The sequence below is a fragment of the Sapajus apella genome, unplaced genomic scaffold, assembly GCF_009761245.1.
Source record: "Sapajus apella isolate SASKATOON/1434 unplaced genomic scaffold, GSC_monkey_1.0 scaffold34, whole genome shotgun sequence".
Taxonomy (NCBI): domain Eukaryota; kingdom Metazoa; phylum Chordata; class Mammalia; order Primates; family Cebidae; genus Sapajus; species Sapajus apella.
The window spans coordinates 11,997,296-12,015,935 of record NW_022436974.1 but is presented as its reverse complement, the minus strand read 5'-3'; the positions used below and the strand labels follow the sequence as shown (position 1 = coordinate 12,015,935).

At 35.5% G+C, this 18,640-nt stretch overlaps 1 protein-coding gene across 2 annotated transcripts in view; it reads left to right on the top strand.

Annotated features, from left to right (window-relative positions):
- Positions 1-94: 94 nt before the first annotated feature.
- Positions 95-18,640, top strand: part of FOLH1B (folate hydrolase 1B) — a 60,149-nt gene continuing 41,603 nt past the window's right edge. The window contains exons 1-4 of one of the 2 annotated variants that reach the window (XM_032295807.1): positions 95-445; positions 2,639-2,744; positions 8,383-8,569; positions 14,943-15,044. In XM_032295807.1, coding sequence (XP_032151698.1) covers positions 328-445; positions 2,639-2,744; positions 8,383-8,569; positions 14,943-15,044 — 513 coding nt within the window. In that variant the 5' untranslated portion in view covers positions 95-327. The remainder of the gene's footprint in view (positions 446-2,638; positions 2,745-8,382; positions 8,570-14,942; positions 15,045-18,640) is intronic. The other variant, XM_032295806.1, reaches the window with a different exon arrangement.

The following is an 18,640-nucleotide window of genomic DNA, read 5'->3' as shown; positions in this document are numbered from 1 at the left end:
TCTCTCCTTCTTCCTCTCATTTTTAAGCAAGAACTGGACATTTTCCCAGAAACTTTTTTTTTTTAAGATGCCTCTAGAAAGGGGCCGGGTTTCCTTCTGCATGCAGATACTGCCTCCCTCTCGCTCAGATTGGTTCAGGGCACTCTAGAAACGCCGCTATCGCGTTTCTGAAACTGGACCCCAGGGCAGGGAGCGAATTCCAGCCTCCAGGGCTGATAAGTGAGGCATTAGTGAGAGAGACTTTACCCCGCCTGGTGAGTGGAGGGGCGCCGTGGAGCAGCAGCAGCACAGGCGCGGTCCCGGGAGGCCGGCTCCGCTCGCACCGAGATGTGGAATCTCCTGCACGAAACCGATCCTGGTGCGGTCTCCGCTCGCCGCCCGCGCTGGCTGTGCGCTGGAGCGCTGGGGCTGGCCGGCGGCTTCTTTATCCTCGGCTTCCTCTTCGGTAGGGACGCACGCACCTCGCCAAGCAAACCTTGGAGTCTTCCCCGTGGTGCCGCGGCGCCGCGACTCCGCGGTTCGGCTGCTGACTGGGGTCCTGTTGCTGGTGTTCCCCAGGGGCCGCGATTAGGGTCGGGTAATGTGGGGTGAGCACCCCTCGAGTTCGCTGGGAATGCTGCATTGCTGAGTTCTCGACAAGCTGCTTGTAGGACAGTCACTCAGGTTGAGGGTGGAACAGAGAGAACCCGAAACTGGACCGTAGTAAGGTTTCACCTGCTGGAGCCCTGCAAAACAGGGCACTTTAAAGGTTTAGGACCAGCGCCAAACTCTGGGGGCTGCTGAACCAGGTCGGCTAGGGAGCGGTGCACCAAGACTTGTTTGGGGTATTTTATCCGGTCGTACTGTTTCAGGTGTAAGGTAGAATTCAGGACAGTGCTGCACAGAAAGTTTTTTTCTCTGCGCTTTCTGTGCTTGGAAGTAACAGAGGCAAGTTTGGAAACTGGGTGAACCAAGTCAGCGATCTGGACAGCTCTTTACCAGCAGGTCTTTCGCGTTTTTTCCTGTGTGCTGATTTGCAGACTTAATCCAAACCGCACAGGCCAGCTCAGACTCTTTTATTAAATTCCAGATTTGACTTTGCCACTTCTTAGTGGCCTTGAACAAGCTACCGAGTCCCTCTCAGCGTTAGTTTCCCTACTTTACGATGAGGATACTATTATCTGCAAATTATTAGTAATAGGAAATAATACAGCATGTAAATCTCCTAGCACGGTGCTGGGATTTTTGGCATTTTATTTCTTCTTTTACCAAGACGCTCCTCATTGGACTTTAATGCATAGGCCTAGTCTAAGGTATCACCAGGAGATCCACTCCTGCTTGGAATTCTTGACCCTCTTTCAGGATTTAGAAGAACAGGACATGGACCAGCTGGGTTTAAACAAATTCAATCTCTTCTACTAGCTTGCTGTATAACCTCGGGGGTGTTAAAAGATTTTGAACCACACACTGTGCTCATAACAATCTTTGTCTCTTAAAAGGGTTTTACTCTTCCTGGTATTGCCCTCACTCCCATCCCTGTATTCCCTGCTCAGTGGCTAACACAGAGTTCTTTACTGATGTCCGACTCCGACCCCCTAGGATTCTCCGCTCTCCCCTCCCCCTACAGGCCTCCATCCTCTTCATTGTGTTCATTTTTCAGATCTCAGTTCAAGCATCTCATCCTCAGTGTGTTGTTCCCTGATCCCTCACTCTAATCCAAGTCTTTCTGTTTTATGCACAGGTGGAATCTTATTATCGTTTGTGCCCAATCATGTATTTCGATGTCTATGTATATATGTATGTGCATTTGTATGCATGTGATTAATAACTTGGATAATTAATAATTAGAAAGCTCCATGAAAGCTGGCTGGGTGCTAATTTTGTAATGATTTCATTCCCAGATCCTGTAATTTCTCAAAATAAACCCTGGAATCTTGCCTTATCTTCTTCAGGTTAAAAGCCAACTGCAAGGTCTAATGACTGCAGGATCTAGCTATCCATTTCTTCTGGTCGCCTATGCTGCACTGGGTGTCTGGCAGAGAGGTTGGGTAAATTGTAGTTTCATTGTAGCTTTCTGAACTTGGATTTCTCAAGCCTACTTCACTGGAAACACAAACTCTCACAGCATTTTGTTTTAGTTTCAGAATCAGGGCAAATTAGAAGTCTGAATTCCTTTCAACACTTGGAAATAATTTATGTACTTGAAATATATTCATAATTCATTATAAAAATGTATTAAATGCTTACTCTGAGTCAGCAGAAGAGCAGTCACTGAAGATAGAATCTTCATGCAGGTAGAAGGTGGATCTCCTTTTTACCTTCATTTTCAGGAGATCCTGTTTATATAACCATTAGTTAAAACATTAATGTCATTTTATTTTAGTACTTATTGCCGCATAAAACATTTCTTAGAATAACAGTAATAACTATCATTGAAGTTGGATTAAAAATATATTACAATTGGTTTGTAACTTAAAAATCAGTTTGCATGATTTTTTTCCAGTGAAAGTAGACAAGAGAAATTAAACTTCAGAAAATCTCACCTAGTGTCCGAGGTAACTGATAATTTTTTACAAATGATCAATACAACAATAATAAAAAAAACTAAGTGCTATCTATGAGCTCACATCTCATGCCTATTTTTGGATGTATTTTTCAGGGTGGTTTATAAAATCTTCCAATGAACCTATTAACATTACTCCAAAGTACAATATGAAAGTATTTTTGGATGAACTGAAAGCTGAGAACATCAAGAAGTTCTTATAGTAAGCACATTCTCGAAAGTTTATATGGACAAGTTGTTAGAAACATTTATCATTCTGTTTTGGTTCAATATTTTAGATATAGGAACTGGCATTTTTCTTAAAGTTTTATTTATTGAAGATCTTGTATCACGTTTCATCTGAGGAGGATTATACTTTCAGTTAAACTTTGTCATTACAGAGATTTAGAGCAGGAGTCAGCAAACTTTTTCTGTAAAAGGGCCAGCCTTTATAGGTCAGCTGATCTGAGTTACAGCTAGTCAGCTCTGCTATTGCAGCACAAAAGAAGTCACAGAAAGTACACAAACAATGTGTCAGTTCTGATAAAACTTATGGGCACTGAAATTTGAATTTCTTTTTTTTTTTAAGACGAGGTTTCACCATGTTGGTCAGGCTGGTCTTGAACTCCCAACCTCAGGTGATCCGCCCACCTTGGCCTCCAAAGTGCTTGGATTACAGGCGTGAGCCACCGCGCCTGGCTGAAATTTGAATTTCATATAATCGATGTGTCAAAATATTATTATTATTAAAACCAATTTAAAATATAAAAACCATTCTTAGCTTGTGGACTGTACAAAAACAGGTAGTGGACCAGATTTGGTCAGTGGAAACTAGTTTGCTGATTCACGCTTTAGAGAAAGATAATGTATTTTAGTTTTAAAAAAATGGACTTTGGAGTTAGAATTGAGTTTTAATCCCATCTTTGCCTATTAATACTTCGGATGAAACTAAACCTTTCTGAGCCCTCTCTTCCACATCTGTAAAATGGGAATGATGATCTTATTATGATATGGATGAAATCAAAGAGCATATATTTGGCATATTTTAAAGACTAGTTCCTTACGTTTTGAAATAGCTATTTCCAGTGGAGAACAAAAGAGATAAATAAGTAAATTTTAGAAATCACCAAAAATAAACACTCATTTAGAATTACTGTATATAATTGATTCAAATACTTGCTTTTTTGTAAGCGTGAGATCCCTTTTGTGGGTTTTTACAAATTAGCTCATGTTTCCAAAAATCCTTGAAGTCCTTCTAATGATTCCAGGATTCCCTGGTGAATACAAATTGTAATTATAAATAAAAAGACCATTACACACACACACACACACACACACACACACACACACACACACACACACACATCAGTATGCATAGATGTGCACACATAATCATACAGATATGTTTGTATTAATTACAATAGAATTAAAACTATAAAGAAAAATTAATAGGATACCACTCAGGTCTTTGGAAGGGCCCTTTTAAATGTGAGACTCTGAAGCTCAAACTTCTCTTTGTGGAAACCCCTCCTCTGCCTCTTGCACTTATTCCACTATAATCATGCATAGTAGGTATAGTAAAAGTGGAGGTCCGGCAAGGTATGGTCTTTACTCCCGGACAGAGCTGCTGTTCCACCTTTCTTCCTTCCCCAATATTTGTGGTGGAAGAGATCCGAGTTACCCCAAGTTACCAGCAGCAGATCCATAAGGTCGATAGCAACTTCAGTCCTTGCCTCCTCAGAAGAAAGAATTCAACGGAGACATAAAGCAGAAAAAGAGACTGAGGCAAGTTCCAGAGCAGGAATGGAAGCTTACTTTAAAAGGTCTTATAACAAGAAAGAAAGGAAGGTGAGCTTGGAAGAGATCCAAGCGGGCACATGAAGGTGACAGAAGGCCAAGTGCCCGACGTAACTGTGATCCTGAGACTTTTTTAAGCTCACCTCTTTCCCACAATTCTTCCCTTAGGGTGGTGGGCTGTCCTCATGTGCAGAGCCGTCCTAACCCTTAGGAAGTAAGCCCCAGCGTTTAGGGAGGTACACATATGCTCACCTGAGGCTCTGTTCATTTTTCTGGTGTATACCCGGAAGATCCTACTGCACCATTTTTGTCGCTAACACGCATGCCCAGGGAGTTGCTTCTCCCGGGAGTCTGCATTCAATTAAGATTTTGATGTTAACAGGTATGGAGCGTCAAGAGGTGATCTCTCCCTGGCACTGCTCAATTACCATTTTTAGAGAAGCCATGGGATTATTTCGGAACCATCACCTGACACTCCTGTGGGTCGGGGGAAAGCCCTCTCCTGCCTTGCTCCTGTCTACCTGTACCACTAATTTGTGACATAGATTGACCAACAAAGAAGAAAAATAAATGCCTCTCTTTATTTCTCTTTTGGGATCCTCAAGCAAGATTAAGCAGTCAGCTTCTTGTTTATTCTCCACATCCCTAACCAAGCTCCGCTAGCCAAAACTCAGGGCGATATTTAGCATTAACCCACAAAAGAAAGATTGAAAGAATTCACTTTCATCCCTCCAAGGACCACAGACTCTCCAGAAGCCTCCTCAACTCTCCAGATTTCCAATTGCTATTTGTCCATCAGAGAGCTTTCAATTAACATATACCCGTGGGACACGGACTATTAAAGGCCCCGACCTTCCGTCTTGTCCCCCTGTATCATTTTGTTCTGCTCTTAAAAGCCCCCATTGCTTCTGAAATATCTGCCTCAGTCGTCAATGGGAGGATTAATTAGGAACAGCTTGTTTTCACTCTGCCTTGGGGCACAGGGTTGTCTGTGTTTTCCCTTCTTTGAAAACACCCAGTTGAATTTACAGATCTGTTTACTATTTTGCACCTCTCTGGAGGGATTTTCCTTCTCTACCCTGTTTTGCAAGATAACATTGTTTTAAAAGGCATTTTAGATTTTTGGTCTCATAATTTTGTGTGTATTTGAATAGAGATATATAGGCCCAATGAAATCACATAGTAAACTACACTTCTTAATTTATTTAATGACTTGAGAGAGATGTGTGTCACAAGTAATTTGTTGATACTAGAATATCAAAATTCGTTAAAAAAAAAAAAAAAAAAAAAAAAAGGTAAGAATTAAGAATTTACACATTTTCCAGAATAGCAACAATCCATTTGCGATCTCTGTCAGGCTGGTTTAAATATGTTCCAAGTACTGTCTTGTCACATTATCACTTTGTTTGTTTTTCGTTTTTTCAGGCAGTGTCTCACTCTTGCCAGGCTGGAGTGCAGTGACACAATCATAGCTCACTGCAGCCTGGAGCTCCAGCCCTCCAGTAGGTAGGACTACAGGTACATGCCACCATGCCCAGCTAATGCCATCTTTTACTAAATGTCTTCAAGTCATCTTTAACTCTTGGAAACACTGCCACATTATTTGTAAACAATATGAAGTGTACCAAAACAGAAATAACAGTAGCTCTCTTTAAGAACTGAGTTAATGTAGTCAGACATAGTGGCTCACCCATGTAATCTCAGTCCTTTGGGAGGCCAAGACAGGCAGATCCCTTGAGTTCAAGAGTTTGAGACCAGCCTGGGCAACATAGTGAGACTCTGTCTCTACAAAATACTTTTTTAAATTATCTGGGCATGTTGACATGTGCCTGTAGTCCTACATACTCAGGAGGTTGGAGCTCCAGGTTTTAGTGAGCTCTGATTGCGCAACTGCATGCTAGCCTGGCAACAGAATGAGACACTTATCTCTTAAAAAAAAAAAAAGAAAGAAAGAAAGATGAGATAACATGACAATACCAGGAACATATTTAAATCAGCCCTACAGAGATATATAAACAGAATTTGGCTATTTAGGAAAAATTGTAAAATAGTAATTTTATTCTCATTTATTTAACAAAATTTGATATTCTAGTAGGTTCAACAACTTGTGACACACATGTCAAGTGATTAAAATCATTGAGAAGTGCTGTTTAATATGCAATCTAATTGAGTCTCAAGTCTTTGTGAAGTAATGAGTTAGTGACGTTCTCCCCATATACAGATGAGAAACAAAAGACACAGCTAGAGTTGCATACGGAGTTAATGACAACACCTCTAATATACCACTTACGAGATTTATACTAATTAATTTATTTAGCATTAGCAATGGATCTTTTTTTCTACTAATCTTTTCCGGGATCTGTTTTGCTTCAGATGAGTGAGCCGAAACCATGGTAATAGCACAATGTTGTTTCCTAGTTGGTAGTGACAACACCGTTACAAGAAAATTTGCTTATAGTAGCAAAGCCTAATAATGATTTTCTCCCTCCTTTTTGTTAGTAGGTTCAAGATTCCTCATAGTAATTCCTTTTCCTTGCAGGGACAGAGGCATAGCTGGCACTTCAGGAAATCTGCATTTGACATTAGTTACATTACAGTTGTAATCTTTTTATTAGAAGAAAATAGCAACATGTTGGCTGTTTTTCCGTTTTCCCTACAGGTGCACACCGATAAGGCATAGAGAATCCTTAGCTGCCTCTTATGTTTGTGCTCTTTTTGTTGCCATATTTTACATATTAGAAATTCTGTGTAAGATGTTGTGTCCCTAACTGTTTACCAAATGAGGATTTTAATGCTATTTTTATGAATGCAATTTAAAGAACTTTAAGGTAATTATTAAAAGTAAGCAAGTTACAGGAAATTCCAGTTTTAAAAAACTGAGTCAATTTAATTCATTGTTGATTCACCAAATGAAAACAATTAAGATACAAGGTAAAATGAACCTTGAAGTTGGGATTATCATAGTCATGTAGCTTATTGTGTGTTTTTTAAAATCACCATAAGGATAGAATATGTCGATTTTAGAAAACTACATATTTAGAAGTAGAAATTTATGAAGTTCCAAAAGTTTATGAACTAGAAATACATATGTGTGTGTGTGTGTGTATATATATACATATATATATACACATATATACATACATATATATATACACATATATACATACATATATATATACACATATATACATACATATATATATACACATATATATATACATATATATATACACATATATATTCATGCTACATAATATCTTGTCATATATTTAAGGGCTTAAGTTAAAAATACTTACTAACGAGCTCTCCAGGGAAATGAGAAATTTCCCAGGAGGGAGAAATTTAAAACAATCAAAAGCACCAGAAACTAAATATATTAAATGAGAAATCAGTCTTCTCCTGAAAATATTTCTGGTAGCTAAGTTTTAGCCACATAGTTTCTTTGTTAAAGATATTCCTCTTCAGACTCATTATTGACATTCATTTAAAGTGTATTACTCTGTATGATAGATGGAGTGCAAGTGATTCATTCTGAACTTGTGTCAATACATTCAGATTATTCTCTGATGAAGAAACTTTATAAATGGTTGCTAATCAAAAAGTTTATCACTTGTCTATAGCTCTCAGTGTTTAGATAAATGTAATTATTAGTAATTCTTGCCATGTCACACCTTGGTCTTTTGGATAAAATATTTTTATCTGTTTCAGTATTTTACTCAGTGATATAAACAGATAATTCCATGCACGTTCTAAGATGTATAGGTCTTAAGGAAGAATATAACACTTTATTAATCTACCATACGAGGATATAGGCATAGGATTGCACATAATGACACTCACAACGATCAGTTTCTCCAGTTTTTCTCTTGATTTAGTACAAGTTACAGCATAAAAATTTCAAAGCAGACTGGAAATCTATTACATGCAATAATAGTACCACTTCAATTTTTTAACATATCACAGTTCAAGGTATTTTTGTGTAAATCTGCTTTATTTTGTTGTTGATTTGGAATAAAGGTTAACTAATCATTAATATCTAACCACTTTCAATTTTTGTTCACCAGTAATTTTACACGGATACCACATTTAGCAGGAACAGAACAAAATTTTCAGCTTGCAAAGCAGATTCAATCCCAGTGGAAAGAATTTGGCCTGGATTCTGTTGACCTAGCTCATTATGATGTCCTCTTGTCCTACCCAAATAAGACTCAGCCCAACTACATCTCAATGATTGATGAAGATGGAAATGAGGTAAAAAAAAAAAAAAAGAAAGAATAAAAGAAACATTCCCCCATGTATTCTTTTTCAAATATCTTATATAAAATAATGCTCTATCCCATCTCTAAATATTAATAGAAATCAATATTATTGGATCTTGTGAATATCTTTAATATCTTATTATCCATGTCAACTACTTTCTTGTGATTCTTAAGTTTTATGTGATGTTTTAGAAAGATTCTGAGAAATTAATGCTTGATAACAGTTGCTATTTTTTAGTTTTTACGACTACACACCAGTATCAAATATGATATACTTGTAAACTTCCAGGCAACTATAAAATAGATACTTTTTTTTTGAAATGGAGTCTGCCTTGTTGGTCAGGCTGGAGTGCAATGGCACGGTCTTGGCCCACTGCAACCTCTGCCGCCCAGGTTCAAGGGATTCTCCTTCCTCAGCCTCTTGAGTAGCTGGGATTACAGGTGTGCACCACCACACCTGGCCGATTTTTATATTTTTAGTAGAGATGGGTTTTCATCATGCATTTTTGATAGGTTTTTTTTTTCTTTTCTTTTTTTTTTAAAGATGGGGTTTCACCATATTGGTCAGGCTGGTCTCGAACTCCTGACCTCAGGTGATCCGCCCACCTCAGCCTCCCAAAGTGCTGGGATTACAGGCTTGAGCCACCACGCCCAGCTGATAGGTTTAATCTATAAAGACACTGCCCAGATTTGGAGTTGCTGGGGCATTCAAGGATCCAGTATGTAGTTTGACCGAGCAACTTTTTATTGGTACTTAATGATTATGTCTCAACTGACCAGGTTGAGCTTTGTGCCAAGAACTTGTGTGTGGACATTTGGAGAGGACAAGTTTGAAGGCAAAGTCTTTAGCATGGTATTTAAAGAATTTGCAATCTTGTTTGCAAGTTGGGGCATATACCTGAGAAAGAGAAGGCAATGGAGATAAGTTGAGATATTTATTATCATGATGTATGTTCAATATGAAAGATCACAAAATATAACATATATTCATCTCTACTTAACATACCTTAGAGCTACTGTATGTGGAAGATTCTATTTCAATTTGGATAACTTCCTTTTTTACTGAGCATTCTAAATGATATATAACTTGAATTATGTCCAGTTTAATCGGTGAACTGAAAATGTCATGTAATTTAAGTATGTATTTAATTTTTTTTCAAAGTAAGTCAATAATTTCCTTTTATTGACTAATGAATTAGTCTCTTCTTAATTGTTGTTATGTTTTACAGTAAGTGATATAATTCCATACTAAATTTCCTAATGTGATTTGGAGCTTTTCATATTAACTACTGCTCTAAATCATAGTACTTAACAATATAACTTTAAAAAATATTATTAAGCCAGGCATGGTGGCATGTTCCTCTAATCTCAGCCACTTGGGAGGCTGAAATAGGATGATTACTTGAGCCAGGAGTTGCAGACCAGCTTGAACAACATAGCAAGACTCCACCTTGAAAAAAAGCAGCTGGGAATTGTGGCTCATACCTGTAATTCCAGCACTTTGGGAAGCTGAAGCGGCTCCTGAGATCAGGAGTTCGAAACCAGCCTGACCAACATGAAGAAACCTCATCTCTACTAAAAATACAAGATTAGCTGGGCATAGTGGCAGGCTCTGGTAATCCCAGCTACTTGGGAGGCTGAGGCAGGAGAATCATTTGAATCTGGAAGGTGGAGGTTGAGGTGAGCCGAAATCACGCCATTGCACTCCAGCTGGACAGCAACAAGACCAAAACTCATCAAAAAAACAAACAACAACAACAAAAAAACTAACATATTTTATACTTAAAAGAAAATACAGTTGCACATTATATAGTCTAAGAATGTTTGTTAAATAATGGTGGCATATCTATACAACTAAATACCAAGGGGTCTATAAAATATGTTCAGAAAAATTATTTAAAGAAATAAAATATTGACAATGTTAAAAGTATACATATGCCTAAACCTCTACTTGGTCTATCAAATTTGGGAATTGTCTATGTACAATGTGGAACAAACAGACATATAATATATTTTAGTTTATTTTTTTAAGTGGGTCATGCTATGTTGTTTTTTCTTCTTTTTCCCTTCCTCTTCACTTCCCAGTTTTGACTGTATCCTTGCTTATTTTATTTCATTATTTACTTTTGTATTACAAGTATTCATAATGTTACCAAAGGCTGTTACATAATACAAAATGAATCCTCTAGGAATTTGATTTGGGAGATTTCCTCCCCCCCCCCCCAATAGTGTTAGATACCTAGTTTCTTAATGTTTAAAAATTTTATCACTTCATTTTTATTTTTACCCAAGTTATATATGTACATAATCCCGTAATTCTCCTGAGTGGCTTACTTTTTCTCTATTTTCTTCTTTCCAGAGGCAATCGTTATTCAACTATAAGTTCATTCTTTTGATATTTACATCTATTACTATAAATTATATGCTTATATTACTTTTATTTCAGATGTAGACATTATCTATTGACATTGTGACAAGTCAGCTCCCTGTTCATTTCTTGACCCCAACCACCATGTTGTCTTACTATCTCCCATCTCTCAGTTCAATTTAATTGTTATGAATAACAGTTCACAGCTGAGCTATGTAATAAACTATGATTCTTTTTATACCTCTGCACAAAAAAGATAAGTTTTCCATCCCATAGGCAACAAATATGATTAGTATTTTGAGGATCCTATTAAATATTTTTAATGTATACAGAGACATTTTTTCACCTTTGTTTATGCAGAAATAACATACCACATAGATTGAACTATATATTGACATTTTTTATGTCACAAAAAGTAAACAGAAATTGTAAACTAATGTTGTTTTAGTTATACTCAGAATATATAATTTGAGACTAGTGCATTTTGGAAAGTAGGAAATGCTCTAAGACTGAAACATAATCTGTCTTTGCTAAAGTCATCCAAAAAGTCATCCCCTTGACATTAAAAGACTTTTCTTAGTTGTGAGAATAGCTCACAAACTTGCTGTAAGATTCAGTGTGGCATAGTGGTGCTGCAAAACTGGTTACCATAAAGGCAAATCAAGTGAGACAAGTTTGAATATTCCTTTGCCTGGAAAACATGCTTGTAGAATGACTTTGTTCCTTGATTGATTTTTACTGCACCTTAGCATAATTTCCCTTCTAATCTTGCCTAGTGGTTCGGATGATTTCATATCTTATGTCAATCACAGAAAAAATATGGGAAATTTGGAAGATGTGGGGATTTGGGGAGTAGTAGTTCATATGGTTTCATTTTAGCTCCTCTCAGCCTCTAAAAGGGAAAATAACTACTGCTCTAATTAGTACAATATAAAATCTGCCCAGATCCATTCCTCATCCCCAAATTCCTCCCCTTTTATTACTGCACTGGCGAAGACCTATACAGTATAATGTTGAAAAGAAGTTTTGACGGTAGGTATCCTTAACTTTCTTCTGATCTTGAAGGAAATACCTTTAATTCTTTTTCACTGTTAATTATGACATTTACTATTTTCTTTTTCTGGTTATTTTCATGCACACTATTTCCACGTATACTAAATTTTTTTGCTACATGGATTTACATTAAACACATTTTTATTTTGAAATGAGCATGCGATTTTTCTTTCTTGATCTGAAGATGACATTCAGTGATATTCTAATGTTAGCATAATCTTACATTTTTTGAACTTGCAATATTAGTATTAGGGTTTTAAATTCACATATTGATATATATTCTGTTTATACCCATAGCATGTTTAGTCTCTGTTTTTATAATCTATTTGTTGGGTTATAATTTCAATATTATACTTGTCTTCTAAAATGGGTTGGATTTTTAATATTTTCTGAAATAGGTTTTGTTGTAATTATCTTTTCATTTAATCCTTCAAATTCAAAGAAAACCAGTTGACCTTGATTCAGTTTTGTGGAAAACTTTAAACTACTGGTTTAATTTCTTTATTGGTTGTTATATGACTATTTTGTGTCATATAACAATTTTTATTATTTGTTAAATGACTTTATTGTCATATGATTATTTTATGTCATATAATAATTTTTATTATTTGATATATGACCTTATTGTTATATGACTATATGACTAGATTTTTTAAAAATGTATTCTTATGTCAGTTTTCATAAAATGCATTTTCCATTTCATGTAAGTTTTCGAATTTATGGTATAGTTGTTCCTAGTATTTTCTTATGTTTTTGAATCTGTGCTGCATCTGTAGATGTGTCTGTTTTAAATAATTGATATGATTTATTTGTGCCTTTGCTATGTTTTTATTACTGTTCTTGAGAGGGATATATCGAATTTACTAGTGTATCCAGAGAATAAACTGTGGGTTTGGCAGTCTTTTCTCATCTATCTTTGCTTTACATTTTATTAATTCTGTTCTCATTTTATAATTGCCTCTTTTATTTTCTTTGTGTTTACTTTGCTGTTCTTTGCAAAATCCTGGGTAGAATGCTTAACTTTCTGATGTTCAGCCTTTCTTCATTTCTAATATGAGTATTTAGAACTGTTACTTTCCCTTTAGTTTCCCTTCAACTTCAACTAAATCTTACAAATTTGGATTAGGAGTAGTTTAGTTATTATTAATATTTAAGTATTTTCAAATTTTCACATTTTCTTATTTGATCCTCGAACTATTTAGAACTATTTTTAAAAATTTTTGAATATAAAGCTTTTTCTTGTTATCTGTTTGATCTCATCTCCAGATTGAATATATTAAGATCAAATAATGTGGTTTGTAGGACACTAATCCTTTGACAATTGCTGAGGCTTCCTTTGGAGCCCAATATGTGCTCAATTTCTATAAATGTTCTGTGTTTCTATGGGAAAACCATGTATTTGAGGGTTGTTTGGTTTAATATTTTATATTTGTACATTAGTTTGAGTTTGTTTATTATTCGGCTAAAATCTCCATTTTCCTTAATGTGCTGTCATTTGTCTGTTTTCTTTACTAATTAGATATAAATGCTGGTATTACAGGCGTGAGCCACCATGCCCAGCCTGGCCTTAATTTTAATTTAAATTTCAGTTCAATATCATGTATATGATATGTACCATAAATATATGGTGTATAAAATAACAGGTGTAATTTTACTCTGTTCTTTTCATTGGCTCTTTTCCATAATACTTAGGAGGCGTTTGGTGATTTTTGTGGCTCTCAGTTCTTCTCCCTTAGACTTCATGGGAATTCTTTAAGGCTAAGTTGAAGGCTGTTTCCTCCTGATCATTTCTCTTAGGCCCCAGGGAGCACTACAAACCTGGCACTGCTTCAAAATAAATATTTTAGCTTGAAGCATACTATAAAAACAGTGAATGGAAATTTGTAGTGTTATGAATTATCTGGAACTCTTTTTTCCTGCTTTACCCTAAGCCATTACTTTTCACGGAGCAAGTTTATTTTGAATGTATCCTTAGCCCTAAAGGATATTGTTGTTCTTAGACCAGTTTTATGCAGAGTCTTCTGTTAGATTCCGTTATTTGAACCACCTCTAGACTCTTAACTCCTGCATCCTTTTCATGGGTCATAGGATTTGATAGATCCCACTAAGGCAAAGCCAACTTTTGTGCTAACTCTCAGGATTCTTGCTTTCATTTTATTTTTTTTTGCTTCTGAACATTTCTTACTATTTTTTCCAATTCTGTTATAAACTTAAAAAGATATATATATTTGGTTCACTGTTTTTCATTCTTTTCAGTACATATGTTTTCTGGAGAATCTGGATATGGCCAATCGTGGATTCCCCAAACGTGTACTTTTTTCTGAAGTAAATTTAATATTTGTTCCTAGATGATTAAGCACTATTGTAATGATTTTGATTACTATACAAAGTTGCATTTTATTTGGGGATTAAAATTTTTCTCTGAAATCAAAAGCTAGTGCTTACAAGTTCTCTTAAGTAATTGGTAAGTTTTATTTACTTGTGACCTCCTGTGAAGCAACCACATATTTAGGCTTTTATTTACACTAGCTTAGTATGTATGCCACTTACAAAAAATCAATTTCTGATTCTTATGTCAGTATACAGTTTACAGTATTCAGTATTCCTTTGGAAGATTATCTTTTTACCTCTTCTGAGTTTTTCTTTTTATTGTACTTATTTTATAATTGTTTTTTGTTTGGTCGATTGTTAGTTATTGGTGGAGGGTTTTAGTTTTGTTTGTTTGAATAGACCTTACCATTCTGAGAACAGAGCCTGTGATGTACTCAGCTCATGAATTCCTTACAGCTTCTAGCACAGTGCTGGGTATATGATATTATCATCAAAATCCTGAAAGATTGATTCACTCTCTATTGATATAAAAGATAATATGCGTTTTTTTGTTTGATTATAGTAATCAAACTTTAACTGATTTATTTTTGATTATGATATTTTGTTTCTGTAGATTTTCAATACATCATTATTTGAACCACCTCCTCCAGGATATGAAAATGTTTCAGATATTGTGCCACCTTTCAGTGCTTTCTCTCCTCAAGGAATGCCAGAGGTAAAAACATAGCGCAACAAAATAAAAATGACAGAAAGAAGCCTCCCTTCTTTTCATACGTTCAGCCAATAATTAAAGGGTCATAAAGGGATTTTGATGTAATCCAGTTCATCTTTTTTCCTCATTTAAGTAATAAGAATGTCTTAGTAAGAAGAAGAAATATTAATTATATTTTATTCATGGTATTTTCAAAGATAGAATTTTCTACAATGAGAGGTACAAGTCCCAAATGAACATTTATTGATTTTTTTGACAAATGCCTACATCTGTGTAATCCAAACCCCATCAATGTACAGAATATTACCTTCACTTCAGAAAGTTCCCTTATGCCCCTTCTTTTTTTTTCCCACCTACCCCCCTTATGCCCCTTCTTAATCAACTCTACACACCCCAGAGGAAATCTTTCTTTGAATTAGTTTTGCCTAGTCTAGAAATTCATATAAAAGAAATTGTATGGCATATAATGTTGTGTGTCTAGCGTATTTTACTAAACATAGAATCTGTGAGATTCTCACATTTAGTATTTATCAGTAGCTTGTACCATTTTATTTTAATTGTTGAGTAATTTCCATTGTATGAATATTCTATGTATTTTACTACTGCTATATAACACTGATTAATTTTCAAAGCTTTTGAATAAGGGTATTGTCATTTTCAAATGAAGATCATGGTTGTTTGTTCTTAAAAATGTTATGTGGTTTACTCAATAAACTGAATTCCCAGTAGAAGTTAGGCATTGTTACTCACAGGGTGATATAGGAGATCAGCACAAGACACAGGTCATAAAGACCTTGCTGATAAAACAGTTTGCAGTAAAGAAGCCAGCCAAATCCAACCAAAACCAAGATGGTAACAAGAGTGACCTCTGGTCATCCTCACTGCTCATTATACACTAATCGTAATGTATTAGCAGATACTCTCACCAATGCCACAACAGTTTACAAATGCCATGGCAATGTCAGGAGGTTACTTTATGTGGTCAAAAAGGGGGAAAAGCCCTGAGTTCTGGTAATTGCCTATGCTGTTCCTGGAAAACTCATGAATTATCTACCCCCTGTTTAGCATATAATCAAAAAATAACCATAAAACTGGGCAACCAGCAGCCCTGGGGGCTGCCCTACCTATGAAGTAACCATTCTTTTATTCCTTTACTTTCTTAATAAACTTGCATTCACTTAAAAAAATAAATAAAATAAGAACAATAGAAAATAAATAAACATTATAAAGTTAGAATATTGATCTAGATTTTTTACATTACCTGTTTCTCTTGTTTCTTCTGAGCAGCAAGAGATCACTGGTTGGTTCAGAGGAATAAGCAGTGTTAGTCTAAATTGCAGAAAAAAACTTAAATACAACAGGTGAGCCTTGAATCTAATAACAGGTGTACCATAGTTCTTGAAACATTTTGTTTTTCTCTCTCTAGTCTCCGATTTTAACTAAAGGCAAATAATGATAACACCTATTGGCTTTATTATACTTGGCCTGATTATTTGTATAAAGTTCAGGAAAAATAATTATTTTCTTTTTTTGCTTTTTTTTCCCTTTTCTTTCTTTCTTTTTTTTTTTTTTTAGAGGCAGGGTTTCACCATGTTAGCCAGGATGGTCTCGGTCTCCTGACCTAGTGATCTGCCAGCCTCAGCTTCCCAAAGTGCTGGGATTACAGGCATGAGCCACCACGCCCAGCCAAAAATAATTATTTTCTAATAGGCTTTTTAAGTTGGCTTTGATGGAACTCTGTTCCATAAAATAAATCACAGAAAAAACTTTAAAGCCAAGCCCAGCCATGGGTTTATACCCTCAAATAACCATGAATTGAGCAAATTCCTCTTCTCTTGAGGTCCCAAGGTACCCTGGGGCTCCTGGGCTTGTCAGAAAGTGACATTCTTTACCTACCACAGCCCATGAACCCTGTATGGAGACTGTGTAGACAAAGTATGAGGCCAGTTTTCCCAAGAGGCTTTTATTGGCCTTATAAGTCAAGTTGGAAGGACAGCACATTATTCCAGTCAAAGCTTTCGCAAAATAACCAGTTTCTTCAACTGTCCTGTTACAAAAGAAAGCAGAATCTTATTGCACTTATGTAAATAACTATATTGCCCTAAGTTAAGAATACTCATAATTATTTTCCAAATTCTGGAGAAATCACTGTTTTTGCCACCAATTCTATCCCTATAAATAAGAGTTAGGAAGAAAGAAGGTTAAAGGAAACAAATAAAATTCCAGGCTAAGAGTGCAAGATTCTATTTATTCACAGTCATAGAACAATGAATGGCACAATGTAAATTATACAAGAAGGTCTTTGTCTGAAAACAAAGCTTTTTTCTAACCAACAGTAACAATTTGCCTTTGAGAAGTCCTGAGAGGGCATACCTATCATGCTTTCAAGTAGGATACTTACGCTAAAAAAATTATTTTGCTGAAATCAAATTGGTTAATGACTTTGTAGCCACAATTAAAACAATAAGAAAGAGCTTCAGAGAAGGCTAACAGTGATAAATTAGACATATAATGTTATAATTAATAGTGCATTAAAATTACGTTGGTCTTAGGAAGAAATACAAGAGCTGAATATAATCCCTTTACAGAGGTAAAGATTCAAATGTCAGTTTCTCAATTAGACTTTCCTCATTTTATTTAATATTACACCCACTTAAGCTCTAGTCCACCATTTGTATACTCTATTTAAATGCTTTTTAAATATTTTCTAGAGCACTTATCACCTTTTAATATACTGTATGATTTGCTTAGTTATTAAATTTAATGTTCATTATCCTATTGTCCCATCCACGTTACAAGAAATCTCCAACTTAAGAAGGTTGACTTACAATTTTTTTGACTTTATGATGGTGAAGTAGCCATACTCATTCAATACACTTCTCAACTTGTCACGAGGGATAAACTCATTATAAATTGAAAATATCCTAATTTAAACACACACTTCAGATGTATGATTATTTTCAACTTAGATGAGCTTAATAAGACTTAATCCCATTGTGGGTGAAGGAGAACCTGCAGTGTATGTTCCTTCAAGGGCAGAGATTTGTTGTATATCTCTGTGTTGTAAAAGGCTCTGGGGATCCAAAAAGATAATTAGAAATATTGTTTTCAATGTTAAGATAGTGAATGATTCTGATAGCTGGGTAACAAATTCTCAGCAATTCAAATGGTTTACAATCGAGCAAAATTAAAGGTAAACTGAATTGAGTTTCCAGCTAACATCATTAAAAACACTGGTATGATGTATCAATTTGTGATTTTCAGATTGTAACTTGAAAGAAGTTTAAATATGTTAATGACAATTCCATAACAAATCTTTCATTCCTATCCAAGTTTTCTGAGAACTTACCTGTAAAAACAAGAAATGCAAATGGAACTATTGTTGCTGATCCCTGTCTCATTCTAGCAATAATTTGCTCACCCACGGAACAAATGTGTGTAAGATAATGTTTCACTGTCCCATTCATTGCATTAAGAGATATATTTCTAACCACATTTTATGGTTGTGCATTATTTGTAAGAATTGCAGTGATGTTTTTAGACTTAATTTGATACTACTAATAATTATAATTATAATTTACTTTTTTTTTTTTTTTGAG